Consider the following 23335-nt stretch of genomic DNA (forward strand, 5'->3'; position numbering starts at 1 on the left):
TTTCGCCCATTGAAATGCTGCCGCCATGACCAGGATTTGATCGCGCGACATCGCGCTTAGTCAGTTAGCGCCAAAGCCACTAAGCAACCGCAGCGGGTAGCTAGTCATTTAATTACGATATATCCTTCGAAGTGGGGTGAGTAATTGTTGTATAGCTCTTAGTTAGAACAAATTGTATCATCTGGGTGCAACTTTACGCAACTCCTAGATGCGAGAACTGCGTAATTTAGATGAAGTTTTCGAGTGACTCAAAGTCTTTCTTTCTCGGTCGCCGCAGTGCGGAAAGAAATGCAGCATCTGCAGTCGAAACCGATGAAGGAAACACACTGGCCGAGCACAGGCTTACAAACAGTACTTACACATCGAAGTTTGTGTTGCTATGTGACATTTTATCAACGCAGTCAATAACAGATGACGTACTGTGCAAGAACACATGGAGACGGAAAGAATTGTGCGACGACATGGCTTGCGCACGTTTTATTTTATTCAATGGTATAGTTGCTTTTCGACGGGGTTGTGTACCGAAGAGCCACACATTTACGTTTCATTTTCGCGTCTGTTGAGTGCATGCGAGTCGGTTGTCATAATTATCACAGGTAGTGAAGCTGAATTCGGTAATTAGAACGAAAAATGTCTGCCGTCAAAGGCATGTACTTAAGCAAGAGGTTCTAGCTCACGGTAAGTGGCTAGTGGCAAATCCGATGCCCTATTCGTGTACACGCATTATTAACCCATTGAAGGAAGCGAGTTAATTTTGTGACCTTGTTGCAAACTCGATATTCGCACATTGTGGTGAATGTCACAGCTGGAGCTGATAGACGGACAATACATGGAAATTCGCGTAGGGGATTTGCCTTCCTTGTGGCAGCCACTATGCAAACCAACCATTTCATTAAAAAAAAGTTTAAAGAACTGTTCGTGCGGGTCCAACAACGACGAATGTCTCCTACTGAAGGAATCGCGCTTAGCCATGCATAGCAAGGTCCCTTGACGGTGCACTTAATGAACTGCGCTATGTGAAAAGTGTCAAGCGGTTTCTCAGCGTTGCACTTTACGCTGTATCATTCAAGCTTATGCAGGATCGACTAGCGACATCCTGCATGTTTCAGTGTTGGCGCAGTACCCCGCAAGGTCTCGACTTTCGCGCTTTTCCTTCACTACCTCGCGCTGCTTTCCTTCTGCGCAGCGCCCCGAACCGCTGGACCAGCGCTCCTCGTTCAACGAGAATGTACAAGTGAGCCCACGTTGTCTGCAATGGACGAGCTTCCCGTCGGAGCGTATTGTCGGGGACGAGGACTGCCTGTACCTGGACATCTACGTGCCCGCCACGTACTTCGCCACGCCTGTAAGTATACTGAGCGGTGCACGCGCGCGCAACTACCAAAACGCACAATAAAGAATAAAGTCTCTATAGCAGTCTGAGACGAAAAAAAAAATGTTTCCGTCAACACTGTGCCCTTTCATGGGAGGACTTCTTGTGCTCTTTCTCCCACTTTTCTCGAACGGCTGTTTGGCCTAGCAAACTTGGCCGGTGATGGAGGCAGTGCAATCAAAAGCGTTGGCTTGCGGTGGGCCAATTCTCATATCAGTGCATTATATGCGTCCTCGCAAAGTCTTTAATGGGGCTGTTAACGCTAGCAGATACTGGAGGCATTGCAACCTCACAGCACCCACACGCCTCGTAGTATTAACGAACTCTCGCTAAGAAATAAGTGTCCCCGGAAGCACACCTTGGCATGTTTACCTATTGGTTTACTTTGAGAATCATCCCCTGATGGTTTCTTTCATGTGAAGCAGTTGTTCTCGATATGCTTCTTTTATCATTATTATTTTACCGTATGGTTTATCGATTCCTGGTCCAAGTCCTCCGTTTTCGCATATTCCCTTCTACTGTTTTCTTATATGAACGACCTTGTCTGTTATTGCCTTCAGCTTGCCTCCCCATCGCATTCTTGACGATGTACTTTTCTCTTAGACATATTGCGTGGCCAAGCCATCTCCCTCAGTGCTCGTCAATGTAATCTGAAACTTCAGCGACCTTTATTACCGCGTTTCGCGTGCTGCTGTTTAGATGATACCGCACTGGAACGCAGTTATGCGCGCATGTCTTCGTTCTTCATTTCTTCTTGACAAACATGAAAGCACTTTACAGAGTCGTGTTTACTGGTGTGCCAGTTGGTTACACAGTTACATACTTTATAATAGCAATATTACGGATAAATGCAGCCCACTGAGTTAATCTTTGCCAGTTTTTGACCGTTTCCTTCACACACGTCGAAAACAGTGTGTTGTGTGCATTCTGAGGCTTCTTTTTACTTCCGGCAAAGCTTCAAAGCATCAATAGTGTATGTGCGTCTCATTTACTAACACACATGATTGTATTGCACTTTGGGTTACACTTACAGAAGAACTAAAGAACGAACATAAATGAACAAAAAGACGTACGCCCGTCCACTTTTTATTATGTTCGTTCTCTAGTTCTTCCGTCAGTGTAATACTAAGCGCAGTACAATCATGAACGTCTACCAACTAGCCCCGTCCATTGCTTCACTAGCACTGCTCATCCTTTTACTTGTTTGAGCCATTCGTAATCGTTCTTGCGCCTGTCTTTCTATGCGCTCTTTCTCATTTCAACGCTTACATTCTCCAGCTTTGAGGCGAGCTGTAGGTGGCTCGATCAGATGTCTGTGTCCTTTAAGATGTGAAATTCAGTAGCCGGAAGCGAATACTTCCAACCGCATCCTCACAATACCCAAGACCACACTATCACATACTGGCGAACTGCTTGCCAACTGACGTGATCGACCGAATTTGCACACGCGCACTACGCCTCGTCTACTGCAGGTAATTTATATGCACTCCTGTATTTTCTCTTTACCGCTCTTTCGCTCCCCGATACTCCTTCCCAAGTGTAGGGTAGCCAACTGAACATGCTTTCCATGTTATTTCGTCATCTATTTGTGTGCCCTGGGCAGATATATATTTATACAACGTTGCTGCTAGCCACAATACTTTCTGCTGAACTACTGTGCATGCATGTTACCAAACGATTCCACGCAAAACAGCTACAGAAACGGTTCAACTACAAAAAAAGAACCAGGTACAATGTACCTATGCAGCTGCCTATATCAACAATATAGGAACAAGCAACATTATGGTACAGAGCATATAGGATTTTCCATTAGGGAGGGAAGTCTTTCAACGCCTTATGTCATTCCGGCAGTATCTATTCCCGTGCTAGCGGGTTGCATCAGCGATGGGGCCTAACTTAGGACACTGTTGAAAACGCAGGAATAAGAAGAGACATAAAATATAATCAGAAATCTTTTTTCATTCTGCTCACGTCCCATTTCTATGGTACTGTGTGAGGCCAAGAAGTTTCACTATTGCGGCATTTGTTATACTTGCCATTGATGTTTTACGACAAATCATGCGTAGTAGTGGTTAAACTTGCCGCCCTAATTTGTGTCCTTCTTCAGGTAGTTAAAAATAGAATACCTGCAACGGTCATGCATAAAATTGAGATTTATTCTTTGATAACTCTTTCCGTGCAGTTCGTTACTTTTATACTCCCCCCCCCCCCCCCTACTTTTTCCTTTCTTTTTTTGTTGTTGAAGAATTCGTTGTTGCTTCAACTTTCTAGCAGTCGATCAATTCTAGAAGAATGTCCTGGGTTGGTACCTCTCTAGACATACGTCATTGGCCTGAAGAGACAGCGATTGTACATAGAGACAGCTTTCGTCAATGTACGCGTGAATCGTAAGCGTCTTCTTGGCACACCTTCAGGAGTCGCTCTTCCGCGAAGGGGATCCTTTCGTTATCGTTAACGGCTTGAACCCTTTTTTGTTATCCTGCTAGGAGATAATAGGTTCGGCGTGGCAGCCATTTCGTGCTGTCGATATAACTCCGCTCATCTATTTACTGAGAATATCGCCTTCGATAGTTTGCTTTTGTTCTGTATTTGCTTTTGATACCCCCCCCCCCCCTCTTGCGGTCCGAAAGCATTTATGCAAATATCGCTCTGGCGGCACACTTATATATATACACGAGGGACAAGAGCGGAGCGAGAGCTGTCCGGGCTGCATTGCGGCGCTTATCTCAAGAGGTGGCAGCCCGGATATCACGACATGGGCAGTTGCGCAGAACAGTGACCGATAGCTTCCGACAAAGGCGTTTCTCGCTGACCTCACCTTGTCCACGGTATGAAGGCGCCACAACTTGCGGAAAGCTACGGAAACCAAGGGATCAAGGGGGGGGGGGTGGAGGCGAGGGGTATTCTGTAAGATTCCACATAGCGGACTGTCCATTTCGGCCGCTGCTGATTGGATGCAGCTGTATGAGCAAAGAGGAGACGGGCGACCCTAGCCAATCAGCAGCGGCCGAAATAACAGGTCCATTAGGTGGGCTCTTACAGAATACTCCCCCCCCCCCACACACACACAATACTGAAGATTTGTGTCACGGCACGCGACCGTGCAATTTGTTGAGGAATAGTTGCCCCCATCAAACATGTTTCAAAAAGTAAAATGCCAGCTCGAAAAGTTTGCGCTCGGCGAAAGGCTTTCTTTCTATAAAGGCGCTGGGTTCCCTTTTCTTTTACTGAAATGGAAGGAAAAGAGCGAGGTTCAGGGCCCATTACGACGGTGACGGCGCCTTCTTTTGATATTGGCGAGAAAGAGAAAGAAAACGACAGTATAGGTGGTGTGCTGCTTCAGGCTTTCTACAGCGCAAGTTCACCGCCTGTCACGACACTGCCCAGAAATGAGTGCTACTCGAGAAAGCTGCCAACCTACGAACGGATTATACAGATCGTTATAGGTGCTCTCTCAAGCGCGATATGTTCGCTAAGCCATTACTGCACTCGATACACGAGAGGGACCTCCACGCTTATACTCAAGCAACTATGCCGTAGGGGCAAGCTTCAAGAAGAAAATAAAACGTTACGGGTTGAGAATATCAGCGCAAAGACAGCTAAAGAAAATGAAATCGCGATGTAGTCCGAGATATAAAGGAACTTATGATGATGTGAAATGTCCAACAACGGGATGAGCTGAGTCCCAAAGAGATGAGGCTGCGATGTGGTGCAATGTGTATAGGCGCACAGATAAGCATAACATGCAGGTGAGATAATATGCGTTGACAGATAAAACGGTGAAAACGGGCTGCGCTGTAGAGAGAACACACAGGCGATGATGACACACATATGAGATAATACGTGCGTACAGGTACAGGAAGTGAAAGTGGGCTCTACTGTACACGACGATATATCCAGCGCTGCGCGCTGCGTCAGAGAGCACATTCACTAGGGGCGCAATGCATTATGTAAAATTGAGCAGGATCGAAAGTTGAGTGAGTTGATACGGCGACATATTTGTTGCAGCGCGAAAAGACGCAGACGAGAAACGCAAGACCAACGCTGCGAGGTTTTTCGGACGAACTGCAGGATGAAGTTGTTCGCCTTCATGTATCTGACCACGGCTTCCTTATATTTTGTTGTCGTGTTTTGCAATTAGCCTATACGTTCTTTTTTTCAATGAAACCTTCACTTGAGAGTCAGCGCTCGTGCTTTGTTTCTTGTTCTTGCCTGCGTATTTAGGCGCTGCAACAGATATGTAATATGCACCAGTGAAGTGCCTAGTACGTTTTGAGTATGTCTGTCCTCCGCCCCCCCTTCCCCTCCCTGCCTCCTTCTCAAAAAAAATAAAAAAGAAACGCTCAAGCACATTAATGCTTTCCGCTGTACTACCTTCGATGACCATGGGCCCGACAGTTTGGCAAGTTAGAAAAGTCGATTTTGATCAATCTCGTGACGTTGCCGCTCGAGACGCCGTACGTGCTTAGCATGCCCAGAACACTCGGCGAGCAGGTGACGAATATGCCATTGTCGTGGCTGCAGTATAGCAAGACAGATATGTCACACGCTTGATGTGTTGCACAGGAAAGATTTGTACGTGCTTTACCAAAGCCCATTTGCTGCGCTATTGTTTCGGTAGTCCTTGAAATCTAGCTTTAATACAAGGATCACTTAACATGAGGGCCTACTTCATAAATAATCAATTCCGCTGTATGTGGTTTCCGAGAACCAAGAAACAGTCGTACACTATTCCACTTCAGCACGTTCAACGGCCGCCGCGCGTTCATTGGTGCTGGTGCCGCGTTAAAGGGCCGCTTTTGCCAGTGACTTGGCTAATTGCCAGTTTCACGGAGTGACTCTTCTCACTTCTTTGTCATAGTTCTTTGTCACTCTATCAACTACGTGCCGAACTGCATGGACCGTTTGACACTGTAGAGAAACAATATTACTTACTGGACTGTCAGCAACTCACTGATATTCATATAATCAAATTTATCTTGCCAGTTCTACCAAGCAATGTAGCTTATGTTTCTCTGCAACATAAATTTCAGGCCACAAAGCTTGCAGTTGTGGTTTTTCTTCCGGGGCCCGACTTCAAAAGCGGTGGCAAAGACGAAATCAAACCAGGCTACGACTTTGGATCAAGAAACATCTTCGTAGTCGTCAACTACAGACTCGGTGTTTTCGGTAAGCCTGTAAGGTGCCACCACATCGTTTCCGTGTGCTGAAGGTGGCGTTCATTCTTTAACGTTGTTGCCGCACTCGTCGCTTTATCACGTGCTTTGCACTTTCTTTTCCTGCTTGAGTAAATGACCCATAGAGGGATCCAGTTTAATGACTGGTGCTGTAGAATTCACAGGCAGGTCAGTTGGTGCTTGTTCTTACTGGAAAAGAAAAGCTGAAAGAAACGCAGATGAAGAAAGAAACAGAGTTCCGACTTGTCTTATTCTATTCCTGACATTTACTTACCCGTGTTGCTTCGCGCTGTAGCATTTTAAAGTAACAGCACTGAATGGCACGATGTCAAAAGCGACAATGACAGGTGACGAAGGAATTGAAGCCCGAAGTAATGCAGGAAAGAAATGGCAAATTCGTGCGACGTTTATGAGTGCAGAGGACTTCACTATCTCGTGATTTTGTTGAGTTCTTTGGACTCCTTTGGGAGACGGCGATTCACAACTATCTTTGGCTATCATTGTAGTTTATTTGTTTCGTTTCTTATGCCCCAAGCGGAAGTATCACAAAAAAGGAGAACAACGTTTGAAGCACGTGTGGACAAAATTCGCAGAGAGTGTGAAATATGTGAAAAGTCCTGTAAATAAAGAATGTAGACTGACCACTTTCTCTAACAACAACATATAACCACATGGTACTCCACGTAAAAGCCGTACGAATATATAATAAAAAGACGGGGCATGAAAGAAAGTGATAAAGAAAGTTTATCTAGCATAAGGCACGAGGAATAACGATTGAGGTCAGAAAGTTATGTAACGTGTAGAACAAGAACCAGTGGTTCAGTAGAACAAGAAAATGGTTACAATGCAAAGACCGACGCGTTCTAAAAAAGGCAGGCTACTAGCGAACTGATGAGACTGGGAAATTTACAAGTTTATGATGAGCGCAAGTGATGCAAAGCAGGAATAAATATAAGACTTTGGGAAATGTGTTTGGGAAAGCTCTTTGGAATTTTTTAGAACTTTATAGCATAGTGACGCACATGACAGGTGAAACGGTGCAGCGAGATTGTGGCGATGTAGGAGCCAGATAAGTGCCGTCATGAAGCTTTTTTTATTCACTATCCCCACAATATGGGCGAAAATATAGCTACGCGGTGAAAAAGGAAGTGGAGTTTTTTATTTAGGAAACCGACATGTGGAACGGGACCTGCGTGACGATTCTATGCCAATGATATTACTTTTCACACTTCGTCAGGGTGCGAGAGGCACTCCACCCGCGTCACCACTCAGATCAACCACGTCGTGAATGGTGCACGATGAGAAATAAATAGAATCCACCAAACAGAATGTATGCATCATAGCGACCTAGGACGTCTTCAGGCAGACATTTTTAGCTTGCCGCTCTGTTCCGGGAGAAATGAAAAGGGAGGCGAAAGAGTTTTTTTTTAACTATCTGCAGCACTCTGTATGTGCCACTATATTCCTCCGCGTTCCAAGAGAGACAAAGGTTCACAGTAAGGTGAAGGCTTGAAGCAATCACATGGCGATCGAACAAAAAATTATTTCACTTGCTCCAGCTACATTCCTCGTTCGACCATTGTTGGTCATTCCTTCAGTGCTGAGTGCAGGAAACCCGTGCGTGGGTGCTTTAGCAGATGAGGCAGTAAGCCCCTCTTATTCGTCCTTTCTAGGTTTCCTGAGCACAGAAGACGAGAACGGGAAGGGAAACATGGGACTCTGGGATCAGCAAATGGCGTTGCGTTTTGTCAAGTCCAACATCGCTGCCTTCGGAGGGATCCCGGAGAAGGTGACACTCATGGGGTTCGGCGCCGGAGCAATGTCCGTATCGTTCCACATGCTCAATGCTGCGTCGTCGGGTAAGTGAGCCCTAGTCTGATGCGCTGAAAACACACACACACACACACACACACACACACACACACAAACGCGCGCGCGCGCGCACGCACGCACGCACGCACACACGCACGCACGCACACGCACACACGCGCACACACACACACACACACACACACACACACACACGCACACACACACACACACACGCACACACACACACACAGAGAGAGAGAGAGAGAGACAGACAGACGGACAGAAAAAACCTTATATAGGATGGCGTATGAGTGAGTGCCTGAGTCAGTGAGCGTGGGTGGTTGGTCGACTGGTCATTTGAATGCATCAGTGACGCATAGTTTAATTATTTTATGGAATGTTACGGCCCCGTCTTCTGCCAGCACATAAATCATTGTCAAAACCGCACATTTCCAAAGGGAAACAGCGAAATTGGCGTAGTAGATACAGTAGTGGACGGCTCTCGTTGAGGCAAGCATCTTGTTTTCGCGTCAGTACTGCTTATTGGGAACATTGATCATGCTCAGAGGTTATTTAATGCATCCCAATTTTCCTAAGAATGAAAATCATCTGCCACAAATCAAGAAGCCTTGATGCCGTCCCATAAGAGCGCATATAAAGTGACATTCATGGATTGGGTTTTAGTTCACAGTAACTAAACAACGCAATTTACCTAGCCGTGGGCAAGATGCTTTGGGTGCCAACCTGCCGATGTGTTATTTTTCATTATCCGCGCTGTAGATGACGACGATGATGATCATGATCACGACGGCCTCAAAGACTGGCACATACCGACTAAGTGGGATTGGCCTAGAACAGGCTGGTACAGCCCTCTATGGAAATGTTGTCACGTGTGCCTAGTTTGCAGTTCATTTTCATTTCTACAATGGACCAGAGTGGAGAATGTTCCCTGTGGAAACTTAAATGTCAACCCATGTGACAACGGAACTTCTGTCGGCGTTCTGTTTTTAACGCGATAGCGTTAAGGAGCTCGTGTCGCAGAAAAGCTGGTGTCGTCGGCGTCGGTGTCGGTGTCGGCGTCCGCGGCGTTGGCCGTGAGCGATAAATCACGGCAGGCACTTCATAAATAAAAAGCAACTTCCAAGATGGGCTGGGTGGGAATCGAACCAGGGTCTCCGGAGTGTGAGACGGAGACGTTACCACTGAGCCACGAGTTTTTTTTTTTCTTTATTGCCGGTCGTTGGCCCGGATAAAAATTTCACATTCACAAATAATCAAAAGGCACACTCACAATATGTTGAAAACAACCGCAGAACTTGCGCGGCTGCGCTTGTGCTAAAATTCCCTTATCGCCAATAATAATTCCACTCGTGGCAACCACTCTGGGATGCACTCCAGCAACTTTTGTTCCTCTACAAAGTTCCGTATGCTTTCTTTGAAATACTGGCGAGCCGCTCTTGCATCGAGATCGGCATGCCTTACAGCAATTCTACATTTCCAAATGCTATGCAGGGCCATAAGCATGATCACATCGAATGGGGTACCATCATCACTTTCTATTGGCAAGTAGCGAATCCCATACGCATCTAGGGGGAAATCCTTTTTGATTGTGCGCTGGAGCACATCCCAGAGGAAAACGGCATCCCAACAATGCAGAAAAACATGTTCAATTGTCTCCTCCTGCCTGCAAATTGTACAATGAGTGCCCCAAGGAACAAAGAAACCTCTTTCAGCCAGCCACGGTTTGACGGTCAGCGTTCCGGAGTGCAATTCAAAAAAGAACGTCTTAGCGCCTGACGGTACTAGCATCGCCTTAACGCGCTTCAGAACATTGTGCCCATGGCTAGCTCTGTAGAGAGACCGATATAAAGGCACGGGAAGAACAACATCACACAGGTCCCTGTACAGTTTTTTCCGGTTAACGTCACTCAAATATTGAAGTGAAAAACGCGCTGACAAAAACCTGCATGAAGCCACAACTTCACGTAGAAAACCATAAACAGCCCCTGGCAAACTGCCCGCTGAGACAACCATTTCGGGCAAGTGCTTGCCTAGGCGAAGTTGGCAGACAGTGTATAAAAACGGGTTTTTTGCATCCCTGAAGAAAAAAAAACGATTGACTACCTGTCTCAAAAACAAATGTGACAATCCAAGTCCTCCATTTCGAACTCGAAGAAACAAATTGGTGCGACTTGATCTCTCCCAAGACGATGTCCACACAAACACTGCGAACACCCGGTGAATTTTTTGGATGTTTACCCTTGAGCAATGCAAGACTTGAAGGATGTACCAAAGTTTGCTGACTAAAAATATGTTGCAAATTGTGGCTCTGGAAAACATAGACCAATTCCAGCCATTCCATTTGTTTACTGTGTCCCGCAGCTTATCCACTTCACTCCTCCAGTACGACTCACTGTCTTTGTAGCACTGAAGGGGAACACCCAAGTATTTCACCGGAGTCGTAACGAAACTCATGTTGGCAAAAGTGTCTGGGGTCGCCCGCCAATCCCCATGCCAGAATCCCAGGCACTTACCCCAGTTTACCGCGCTGCCGCTCACAGCACAAAAACTTTTAACGCATTTGACAGCCTGTGTTATACTGTCCAAATCAGTGCAGAACACAGCAATATCGTCTGCATAAGCCAACAGGCGGACTTCGACCTCGTGCAGTTTAAACCCGCGGACACAGTCATTCTCCATGACACTCAAACAAAACGACTCTATATACAAGCAAAACAACAGCGGCGAGAGAGGGCAGCCCTGACGCACCGACCGCTTAACTTGGATTCGCGCTCCCACCACCTTGTTGACAATGAGCCGCGTCGAGCAGTCCCGGTACGCCATGGCAACCCCCTCTCTAATTATTCTACCCAAATTCACATAATCTAGAATGCACAAAAGTATGTCATGAGGCACCCGGTCAAACGCTTTCTCGAGATCAATTTGGAGCATTGCCACTCGTGCACCCATGGCATCGCAACATTCGAGGATACTGCGTGCTACGTGTATGTTTGAGAAGATAGTTCGGCCTTTAATGCCACACGTTTGATGCGGCCCCACAAGCTTCGCAATGACAGTCTGCAACCTCTTTGCTAAGATTTTCATCATTATCTTATAGTCTCCGTTAGTGAGACAAATTGGGCGGTAAGAAGTTACTCTTCGCAATGCAACGGGATCTTCTGACTTGGGTATAAGAATAGTGTGGGAAGCACTGAGCCACGAGTTCGATGCTTCAAAGCGGTACAAAAGCGCCTCTAGTGAATGCGGTGTTGCCTTAGAAACGAGCTGTTTCTAAGGCTCAGGCGTGCGTCGCTTGCTCAGGCGCACATTTCGTTGTCGCGCCGAACGCTGCGTTGCTCGACGCTCACCGCGTCCGATGCGGGGCGCGTAGTCGCTGCGCCGTAGCCCATTGTCTTACACCCCTTGGCGGGTCGACGGGAACGCTGTCGCGTTCCACTCTTGAAGGCGAAGCTTAAGCGTCCTCCAATTTTTAACGCGATAGCGTTAAGGAGCTCGTGTCGCAGAAAAGCCGGTGTCGTCGGCGTCGGTGTCGGTGTCGGCGTCCGCGGCGTTGGCCGTGAGCGATAAATCACGGCAGGCACTTCATAAATAAAAAGCAACTTCCAAGATGGGCTGGGTGGGAATCGAACCAGGGTCTCCGGAGTGTGAGACGGAGACGTTACCACTGAGCCACGAGTTCGACGCTTCAAAGCGGTACAAAAGCGCCTCTAGTGAACGCGGTGTTGCTTTAGAAACGAGCTGTTTCTAAGGCTCAGGCGTGCGTCGCTTGCTCAGGCGCACATTTCGTTGTCGCGCCGAACGCTGCGTTGCTCGACGCTCACCGCGTCCGATGCGGGGCGCGCAGTCGCTGCGCCGTAGCCCATTGTCTTACACCCCTTGGCGGGTCGACGGGAACGCTGTCGCGCTCCACTCTTGAAGGCGAAGCTTAAGCGTCCTCCAATTTTTTTTCTCCTAGCTTCTGAGATGTCACAGTTTGTTGGACAAATGTGCAACGCTGAGAAGCGCTCTTGCGAACAGAGCAAATCGTATGTTTTGCACGGGGACAACGCGAAGGGAGCAAAGAGTGGCGCCCCCCCCCCTCGCACCCCGTACCCTCCAGAAATGTGTTGCCTATGCATTTTACATGGTTTCTGCGTTACACCCAGGACTAAGACGCCATAAACAACGAAAGAAAATGCGCTCTGTAGTGCACTTCTCTCGCGGGATTTTTCTCCTGGCTTATTAATTAGCCGACAGTGCTAAAACTTCCCGCTTTTTCTTTCCTCCGCAGCTCTGTTTTCTCGGGCAATAATGTCGGGCGGCTCGGCCGCCAGCCCGGAGGCGACGATCACCAACGCGTGGAGGAACGCCCGTCAATTGGGACGCGCCGTCGGCTGCGGCCAGGAGGACGGCGCGTCACTCATCGCCTGCCTCAGGGCCATCGACGGCGTCAAGCTCGTCGAGAAGGCGCATTACGAACAGGTGCGGACGACCGTTATGCGCCCAACGCTCTGCTGTGTGTGTGCCTGCGATGGGGCGCTTAAAGAGTCACACACTAAACCTTGGCCAGACAGGCATGTTGTTTCTTTAGAATGTAAAAAAAAATGGCCAGGCTTAGCTTGGTTAAGCCAAGAATGCGTTGCATGTTGCGCGGTCAGGTGGTGGCTGCGGCCGCGCGCGACCGCGCCAGTTGGGGCCCAGCTTTTCCTCCGTGACGTCACGCGCCGGCGCAGCGCCCCTAGCGGGAGGAGCGGGAGTCACGTGGTGGCTGCGGCCGCGCGCGACCGCGCGAGTTGGGGCCCAGCTTTTCCTCCGGCTGTCGTGACGTCACGTCACTTGGTTGCCCTAAAGGTCAATGGTGGCTGCCCGGCCGCGCCCAAGGGCTGAACTGAGTGATTGCAATATGCAACGCATAAAAGCGACGCGAAAGGGCGGAAGCAAGCAAAATTAAGCAAAGAGAAACGCTCAACATTACAGACATGGGAGCCAAGGTTCAAGAGGCAGGCCTGAGACGGTTTGACCGTGGAATTCTTACACGAAGCCGCACATAAGAAAAATAATAAAATAAGAATAAGAAAAAAAAGAGGATATAACAAAATTTCAGTGGTAATTTAGCGGTAAAGGCGAGCGAAATGCATTAGGATAACGTCGCAAATCTTTGAGGTCCCGGATACATGATTTAAACTGCCGTAACGACATTGCAAAGTCTTGCTTAGTAGTTCACTCGCCGCACGTCCGTCTTCTTCGTGGTTTGGAGCAGACCACCATCACGAGAGCGGCTTCCCATTCAATTCACACGTATACACTTTTTTTCTCCTTTTCACTCTCCTAACGCGAACTCATTAAAGTGGGTCAGGCTGTTTTGCCCTAAACCACGTTTGAATGCTTGTACATCGACAACTGCCGCCCCTCTCATAAATGTTGGTGCATATTCTGCACTTGTGGGATAAATTAGCCAATTAAAAAAAAGTATTTTACTCTTCAGCATGGACGTAGCGCATCTCGGGAATGACTTTTTAAACATGCTTGATCTTCTACACTTTTTCTTTTTACTTGTTCGATTTCCTTGAAATTGACGTGAATTCGTGTAGCCGATGGAAGGGGATTACAATAAATGCTGGTGATGATGGGTAACAGTGACGAAGACTGATATCACAGGCCCCTCGCATCCATGTTCCAATTGTTTTCATGAAAACTGCCGGAACATGAAGTTCGTTCATCGTGACCGTCCTGCCTCCTTCTTTTTTCCTCTCTCCAGATAAGATTTTTGCCTATTGTGGACGCGAACGTCACCACGAATGCGTTCCTTACAAACTACCCCCGGATGATGTTCTGCCAAGGTCGGTTCACGCCGAAGCCAACAATATATGGATACACGAAAAACGCTGGATCGCTGCGCTACTTTGGTGAGAGCAGCACATGTTTTGTTTAGTTTTCCATCATTTGACGGAATCACAATTGTGACTTGCTTCACCCTTAGGATAAGCTTAATTTCGGCCTCCGAATTTTCACGGGCACTGGGCCCCATACTGAACCCAGCCACTGTAATTTGTAATCAAGCGTTTTGAGTGCCCGTATTTGTTTATCATCTGTGCACACATGGGCTTCGCATTTCATCTTTCAGAGAGGATAAACCAAGTGGAGAATCCAAAAATCGTCGACCACATAGTGCAAACTTACCTGAACGAATTTTTCGACGACGAGGACTCACGTGTTGGCGTCACGGCAGCCGTGAGGTTCCAGTATTACAGGCCACGCAGCAATCTTTCCAACGCCACGCGGAACGCGATCAGCACCATCAACGTACGTAGTTTCGTCCGGATTTTTTGCTTCTCACTGCTTTCCACCAAAGCATTTGATTCAGACTCAGCACGTATGGACCGGCACACACCGTAACATCCTAGAATTCAAAATATTTCACGGTATAAAACATGTTGGAAAGCATTCTTTTCGTTGCAATTCTGAGAGGATGCCGGCTAATCATTGCATTTCATCAGCACACAATCACCGCTTTTGCAATACTGTACCTAAGTTAGTGCACAGCATTGCATTAACTTTAACGCGTTGCCAACTCCGATGTCGCCTATTCATATACACGTAAAACGCAGATATGCTTTTTTTAGATACAACTTAACTAGATTTCAATGAAATGTGTTGCATTTGATAAAAGTTTAATTCTAGTGAACTTTGGAAGCTGAATTTTAATTTAGGACTTATATTTTTTTATAGAAATTGCTGAACATTCATGTTTGAAAAAAAAAAAAGAAATAGAGACACAGAGTTTACATATATGTAACTCTGCACCAGGAAGAGATATCGTAGTTCTGTAAAGTGCATCCGTTACAACATCCAGAACAGACAAATTTGATGCATTAATTTATTTCTTATGAGAATTTGTTATTATGTTTACAAGGGTATTGCAAAACTCCTACGCACACATTAGTTGTGCCCTTTCGAGCCATGCATAATACATCAATTTTGTCCGCTTTAGATGTACTATTAGATGCAATGTATATAAGGGAGATATCATATTTCAGTACTAAGTTCCACAATTCAAAATTTGTTAGTCTTGTTTTGAAAAACACTTCCAATTTTCAACAACCTTTATAAAAAAAATTGAGAGCCTAAATAAAAATTCCGCTTGCAATAGTCACTAAACTTTAACTTCTTTGAAATGCAGCGAACTTCATCAAATTTAGTGCAGCGGCTGCCGAGAAAAAATATTTCTCCTTTCCCATGTATTTATATAGGAGTCCTTGAGCTAAAACTTCCTCTTAAGTTCAACTAGTATTTGTCTATTCGTCCTTGCAGCTCAAAGAAGACTAGAAAAAAATGAAATACACAACAACAAACGCACTAATTCCTTCCTATGAATTTCTTTTGACCGAAACAGCCTTTTTTGCGCCACAAACATGGACGCAACGTATCGTAATCTGTGAAGCAACATTTGTGTTGAAAAAAGAGAATGTGCCTTAGACCAGAAATTGTCCACTTTATCCACTTTGTCCACTTTGTTCCACTTTGTTCCACTTTGTTCCACTCTGAATCCACAATTGTACTTTCAATCCACAAATTTTCCACTTTGCTTGTGCGTTCTGATTATGTGCTGACAAAAGCCACAGTAATGTGTTATAAAATAATCTGATCCCACGATGTACCGGTGTTATTAGGAAGCTGGCCATAATGGACATTGTTTACCATTATTCTCTCACTCTGTTCATGTAGGTTATATATTTAGGGACCTTTGTCAGGCTTGATTACCTTTAGCCCCTGCCCCTGCAGTGAGCTTTGTATATTGCTTACAGTAAATAAAACACTTAATACTACTACTACTACTACTACTACTACCACTACTACTACTACTACTACTACTACTACTACTACTACTACTACTACTGCTACTACTACTACTACTACCTGCTTGTTAATTACTGGTCCTTTCGCCAACCGGAATTGCATTAACTTTCCTTTCCACAATTTATTTTCTGCCAAACAGATGCTCACGGACTTTCTTGTGGGTGCTCCCATCGAAATGGCTCTGTCGGGTCACCTGCGGCTTCTACAGAGTACCTCGTATACGTCTCCAAACCCTGCTTTCTTGTACATATTCGGAATACCTAATGCTCCAAGGACCTTCGCTAACCTCCAGATGGGCTCCAGAGAGCTTTACGGTGAGGCACAACCTACCTTCTTTCTCATTCCTCCTTTTTCTTACGCTTGCGTATGCCATGGTCAAGCACGTTGACACTGGTCTAGAGAGCTAGAGGACACGAGCGACGTTTTATTTAACATATCTATTTGATTATAGGTTGACATCTTTTAGATACTTTACCCGATTATGGCGCTCCACCTGTAATCATCACCGAAACGCCAAACATTATCAGGAGCACCAGCCCCAGTCAGCACCACGAAAATAACCCCCGTTGGGGGCTGAGTGGCTGTGGTGTTGTGCTGTTTAGCACGAGGACGAGGGTTTAAATCCCGGTTGCGGCTTCAGCATTTCGATGGAGGCGAATCGCAAGAACGCTCGCTGTGCTTGCATGTAGGGGCAGATTAACTAACCCCAGGCTGCTGGAATTAATCTGGAGCCGCCACGAACGTGTTCCGCCGTGTTGGCCACAGTGTTGCGTTTGAACCGTAAACACACTCGACGAATGAATCATCCTAACTACGGTAACGTCGAAGTCCTCTCCAGCGTCTTACATTGCTTCACCTTCTCCGGGAAAAGCTAGAACGCGCAGCGATACAAAGGGGGAGTGCCATGCAGGAGGGCGGGGATTCCAGGATGAAATTGACGCGGCTTGTGGCTCGGCGCCTACCTACAACTGCAATACCGGTTAAGCACCCTTAATTCACCGTGATAATACATTTAGGCACACATCTATTTCATTTGCGCACGTTACCGTGAAGTTGTTGCTGTGTGTGCGTCGTGTGTGCGTCGTGACAGATAAATGCTTCCGGCCCTGACAACTTCCCCTCTGCATGTGGGCGCGTATTCATGACGGCTGCTGAAAAGGTCCTACATTACCGCAGTTAGCTGATGCAAGAAGAGGGCATACTTTCTGACACAAGATTCAGCAAGGGAGCTTAATTACAGACGACTGTTAGGTATGCAGACCGCAGTAAAGTGTTTAGCGCCGGTCCTGCGTTCATTATTTCATCACACTCGAAGTTACAATACTGTTTGCTTCGCAAGTGTGGCCTAACTATTCCAGCGGCGTAAATTATTCAGCTCATCTGCAGTATTGGTGGATAACAGGATTCTTACCAGGCTCACATATGTGATTAACGTTGGCGACATCTCGATTTCCACACCCAGGGGCGACATACATGGACGACATGCTCTACACAGTCAACACTGAAGGGTTGGCGCTGACGACGGATACCGTCCGGGACCCTCTCATTGTTGGCTACATGACTACTTTCTTCATGGCCTTCATCAACGGACAGTGAGTTCAGTCGTGTCTTTGTCGCATGCAGGGTCGAGTGGTTTGAACGTGACGTGACATCGTATTAACCCGGGTTAGGCGATGATCCGTCTTGAAGATATGCGGCACTGGAAAGGATGGGAAAATAATTTGTGGCGTTTAGGAATAGGGCGAGGCTTTTTTTTCTTTCCTTGTTCCTTATTCTATTTTCTATTATTAGGTGATATATATATTTTTAACACCAGTGTTTCGCTGTTGCATGAATAGCCTCGCTAAAATATTACCGAACTAGGGTTATTCATAATTGTGAGGCTTGTTTGGTTGGAAATACTTTCTTCAAGGAATGCTTCGAAAGAAATGACAAACACAGTGTATATACATGCAGTCGACCCTAGCAATATATTTCGACAGAAGACAATGTAAAGTTGCAATAAAATCATTTTCATTCGTATTAACTAGGCGCACCCTTGTCATTGGGATGTTCATCCAACTTTTGTCGTGACAAATCCTTAACATTAACTCTGCCAACAAGCTTTGTTTTAACATGTTGTAATGCATAAATACAAACACGTGCGGCATTTATTAGCCCATAATGAAATTTTCGTTAAATCCAGACCAGGCAACGTAACACACTCTAACTGAGAAAGCATTGTTTAAAAAATTTATGAAGCTATACATTTTCTGGCCGCTCATTTTGTCAAATATTGCCCTTTCGCTCAGTTATCCTGGGTCAGAAATTGAACCACATTTCGTGGTTTAGTCATAATGATCTTGACAGGCGAGTTGTTTGCAACGCTCAACGTTCAGCGTGCGCAATCGCAGTGTCCCATTATGAAATACTTTTTGTTTACCGACTGACCTGCTTCAAGTTTAGGATGCTATCCTGGTGTTAGTTATCCTGGTGAAGCAGAGAACTAATTACACTCTAAAAACATATTCCACGGCTCTCACTTTACGCCTACTGTATAATCGCCATCAGCATCATAGTGCTAATCAGTAAACTCACTAGGTTTACGGCAATGTAAACCTTCATACTTCAGAATGCTCGTGTACTGTGCATCAGGTGTCCATTAAAAAACACCAGATGGTCAAAATTTATCCGGAGCTCCCCACTATGGCGTGCCTCAAAATCGGATCGTGGTTTTCGCACGTCAAACCCCAAAATTTATTTAAATAACTGAGCAGCGCCATCGCGGTACACCCTGCCGCGGCATTTACGCGCTCTGCTCTCAATGCCGGCTCGATTTGCGCTTCGTTAACGAACAATGCCCGCCACGCAGGGCGCCCGGTGGAATTCTGCAGCCCATCAACCCTGCTCTGCGCCAGTACACCAACATGTCGCTGGCGTACCCTGGAGGCCTGTCCGATGGCGTGCCGTACCGTCCTCAGGAGATGGACTTCTGGAACTACTTCGTGCCCGACCTGCACTTGGAGCTGAACCGCACCAGTTGGGCGTCGTACCACAACGCGCGCGAGGCGACCCACTTCAAGGCGGCCACCTGGGGAACCACCACGCTCGTCGTGCTGCTGGTGCTCATCATCGTCGGGCTGCTGGCAGCCTTCTTCGTCTACCGGAGACAGAAGCAGAGGTCGAGGAAGCTCAACTCTCGAGAGGGCGTCGAGTTTCGACCGGTCACGCAGGACGTGAAATTGTAGGGCCGCGGTTACCACTGTTCTCCGGCCGACGTACGTGGCTGCCCGACGAAATACTAAAGAGAAACATGCGTGCAATGAAACACTGTGGGGCAGGAGCGAAATTCCAACGAAATGGCCAGAGTGCCTTGACTAAGGCAATGCGTCAGCAGCCAACTACCCTCACAGCTACTTTACCGCCCTCATCTTTCATACTTTCTTTTCATACGAAGGAGTGAGCTCGTTTTCGCAAAGCCATCGCCTTGGCTATTCACAGTCGACGCATTTAGCGACTTACTTTGTTTTCATAGTCGTGCTTAGCACATTTCACTGCCGTTCAGAGGCGGCAATCAGGCGCCCAGACCATAAGCGTAACGCCTGTGGGGCGCCGGTTTGAGATTGCTGAAACATTAACATTTTTTTTAAATAGCATCTGTCTCGCACGCCAGCTTCGTCGAAAGTGTGACGGCTAACAGTTAATGCCACGATCGCCCTATACTTCCAATCGGTCAACTGCCGTGCAATTTCGCTGCGTGACTTTTTTCACGCCTGAGTGCCGTAACGTGACGCCATCGCGAAGAAGGGCTGTGTTAGCGTCCCAACTCCTCTGCCTGCACATGACCCAGTCTTTTATGTAGACGTTGTCCGACGACCACGTTGTAAATTGACGTCTTCCCATATCATCCTGTGCCCGCACAACGGACTGCTCCGCAGACTGTTCCGCAGACAGTAGTTCCGTAGATCGGCCGGCTTCGAAGAGCATACGTACGACGGCCCTGGCGAGCAGATAGCGGAGCTGGAAACGTATTTTTATTGTCTACCTCCCCCCCCCCCCTCTTCGCGAATGCTAGCGGCAGACTGGTTCGAGAGTAGCGTCTACATGGATGTCGCTAAGGAAGGGCTGTTGACAGCGATGTATGTTGTTTTGTCCAAACTGGATGATGATGAGTATTCGTCTCCTCAAAAATGGTCTTTCTGGAAACGCAACAGCACTTGTTGCCACATTTACAAGGCCTTCTAGGGCAAATTAGCGGAGTTTGACTGCTGATATCCGCATGTCAGGTATGCCTCCGCATTTTCCGTCCGCGTACGTCGTGGACTAGATGGTGCCAACAGCAATCCGTGATGTGTAGTGAAATGATACTCCGTCCGGCACGGAAATCAAGATTTGTCCCGTCGTGTGGATGGGATACTAATCCTCGTTGTAAAAGTCGTAAAACTTTCGATGTGTTGAAAGAAGCTGGCGACGTCATCTACCTGGCTGTATTTTTGTGTCATACTTTCTTTCTTTGAATAATGATTGAATCAGTCGAAACAATATCTAGTCATCCTCGATGTCGTTATTCGTCGGTAGGTTGTGTTGATGCTTTGTGGCGAAATATATGATTACCGCTTGTTTACAATTGTCCCTAATGAAGCCTTTCTGTAGAGGTCCTGTTAGAGCTAGCAGTTTTTATTGCAAACGTCAAAGCGTTAGTGACGAGTGATAAGAGTTTGTTGTTTAACGAGTGCCTTTGGCTGAATTACCGGCTCTCATAGCTAGTTATCATATTTTTGCATTCGAACTTTTGTTCAAATCCACCTGTGTGCCAGCGCTGAGAGCCAGCATAAATTTTCGCCGACTTATTACAATGTTGTTGGAACTATAGGCTGCCGTGTTTTTACGTCGATCATGTGTGTCCTCTTTTGAAAAATATGTTTTGCTGTCATCAAGCGCATTGTGTTTAAATATTATAAGTGTTCTTGGTAGTGCTAATCTTCATGCTATTTTGCCCACGTTCAAGGTTTCGCTGAACATAGTATTTATATCATTTTACTTGTATATGACATACAGCCGTGGTACTTATAGCACTCACAAGAATAATGACATGGAATTCGCACTTGCGCACAAGAGGGAGCTTCAGCTCAGAAGCGTCTTCCTGTATAAGTGTAAATGAAGAAAGTAAGCCACATTTTAATGTTTGTTACATATGAAAGAGAAAATCAGAATCGACTGACTGCTGGGAGCAAATGCTTAATTTTAGGCTTCCAACTTGCAAAAGTTTATGGCGGTGAAAAAAAAAAACTCTAGAAAGATGCCCTGCCAACTTTTAATTCTATTGACTCGGGAGGAATCAAAAACCACATTAGTGAACAGTATCAGTTATGATTTCAAAAGTGGATAATATATGCCTTTGGTCGCACTGAAACGTGTCAATAATTTTTGGCATGAATTTCCCGAAGCACATGTAAGCAGCGGATCGATTTCATGTAAGCTGTTGACTAATATATTGTATTTACTTGGTTTAGTCAATAGCTGCAGCTTGTAGAAATGTGATAGTATCTATATACCTATCCCATTTAGCGAAGTACTATAGTTGTAAACTCGGTTCTCAAATTCTAATTTATCAATTTTTGTCAAGCTTCTTGCGAAATCTTGATGCCTTCAATAAAATCGCTACTTCCGACAGTCGGTTAGTTCAGCTTTACCTCCTAAACAATTGAAAACACCTGTTCAGCGGCTGCACAAGAAAGAGTTTCTGCATTTGAGATGAAGACGTGAACGTGATTTTGATCCCTAGCTGTCGCTTTCTCTTAAATCCAACGATGTGCTTCTTCTGAACTTTCAGGATCGACAGTGGAATGTTTTTGTCGTCGATTTATTCAATAAAAAGCCTCTCACAGGGTTGGGACATCGCAGCAGAAGCACGTGAGGCGTAGATCACGCGATGCAGACCGTGCGTACACATTTGTTACACCGACGCATGCCACCGAAAGCAACTGCAAATTCAAACAAAAAGAACACATCTTCTCGAATCGACGACTTGGCCTTCCCACGAAGTGATTTCGTACGTGTGGCCCTTCGCGCCACAACCACGGCTTCTGCACTGCGCAAATAATCAGCGGCAGCAGCTTGAACTCGGGGATACTTGGAAATGCTCCACGTGGAAAAAAAAATTAAAAAGAAAAACAAAGGAGAGAAAACAAAGAAAGCGGAGGCCGTGGAGTTTACGTGAGGCGAAGGTGGTCACCTAAAAAAACAAAGAAAAAAAACTGAGGAGTACTCTTGGCTGCGATGCTGGAAAAGGCAGCTATAGGAGAACAGCTTCGCTTGCGGTTGCTCGGCCAACGCAATGGGAGAGAGTCTTTCGCGGAGAGGCTAATTCGCATCCTCGCTTCTTTTGCTTTATGACTTTTCGTTTGTTTGTACCTCGCCTACTAATTAATCATTTTACAATTTCTTTTCTTTTTTGCGGCATAACGCTCTCTATACGGCGCTTTACAACTTCTGACGTACAATCGAAATTTCCGGTGGAGCCTGGTGAGGAGCTTTTTAAGGAATGGAAGCTGAAAGCTCCATTGTTTGTTTAAGTAATTTTGCTCGTTGTCTTAGACAGACCCAGAATACCTACTGTGATTACTTTTTCTACAGTCTCTGGTATGCGGTTTGTGCCAGGTCCAGCGTTTCTACGACCTAATACGAGCATTCCCAAACGGCAGCCATTATTTTTGTGTGTGCGCGCGTTCATGATCGTAACATCGCCCAGAGCAATACTTCGTTACTTCTGTTCCGGTTCCCGATTGGCGGATGCTAATCTAAGTTTAGATCCCTGCCGGCTTTGCTCCATTATGGCGTTCTGCTGAAAGTCAAAAGGGGATTGGCGGCTGGACCGCTCGTATCGTCTTCATGATAGCCTATAATCCTTGTGTAAGGTATTGCTTTCTTTTCCCTGCATTGAAGAATAAAGCGGTGTCAGATAGAACAAATTACCTTTGTGTGGTTTCCTTAATGGCGATGCTTCTGCAACGTATAATTGGTGTACACATCCAACTAGAATGACTGAATTTCTTTTTTTTCCCCCACCGATACGCATTGCTGTAGACTGAATACGATTCTTTATCTTCTCTAATAGCTACTTTCAGCGCCGTCACTG

At 46.3% G+C, this 23335-nt stretch overlaps 1 protein-coding gene across 1 annotated transcript in view; it reads left to right on the forward strand.

Moving 5' to 3' along the window:
• LOC142572581 (venom carboxylesterase-6-like) overlaps positions 1–23172 on the forward strand; it is a 36567-nt gene extending 13395 nt beyond the window's left edge. Inside the window, exons 2-10 of the mRNA XM_075681798.1 lie at positions 1187–1345; positions 6406–6541; positions 8223–8408; positions 12653–12843; positions 14120–14267; positions 14486–14664; positions 16358–16532; positions 17681–17810; positions 19070–23172. Coding sequence (XP_075537913.1) covers positions 1187–1345; positions 6406–6541; positions 8223–8408; positions 12653–12843; positions 14120–14267; positions 14486–14664; positions 16358–16532; positions 17681–17810; positions 19070–19445 — 1680 coding nt within the window. The 3' untranslated portion in view covers positions 19446–23172. The remainder of the gene's footprint in view (positions 1–1186; positions 1346–6405; positions 6542–8222; positions 8409–12652; positions 12844–14119; positions 14268–14485; positions 14665–16357; positions 16533–17680; positions 17811–19069) is intronic.
• Positions 23173–23335: the final 163 nt, after the last annotated feature.

The sequence above is a fragment of the Dermacentor variabilis genome, chromosome 2 (genome assembly GCF_050947875.1).
Source record: "Dermacentor variabilis isolate Ectoservices chromosome 2, ASM5094787v1, whole genome shotgun sequence".
Lineage (NCBI taxonomy): Eukaryota > Metazoa > Arthropoda > Arachnida > Ixodida > Ixodidae > Dermacentor > Dermacentor variabilis.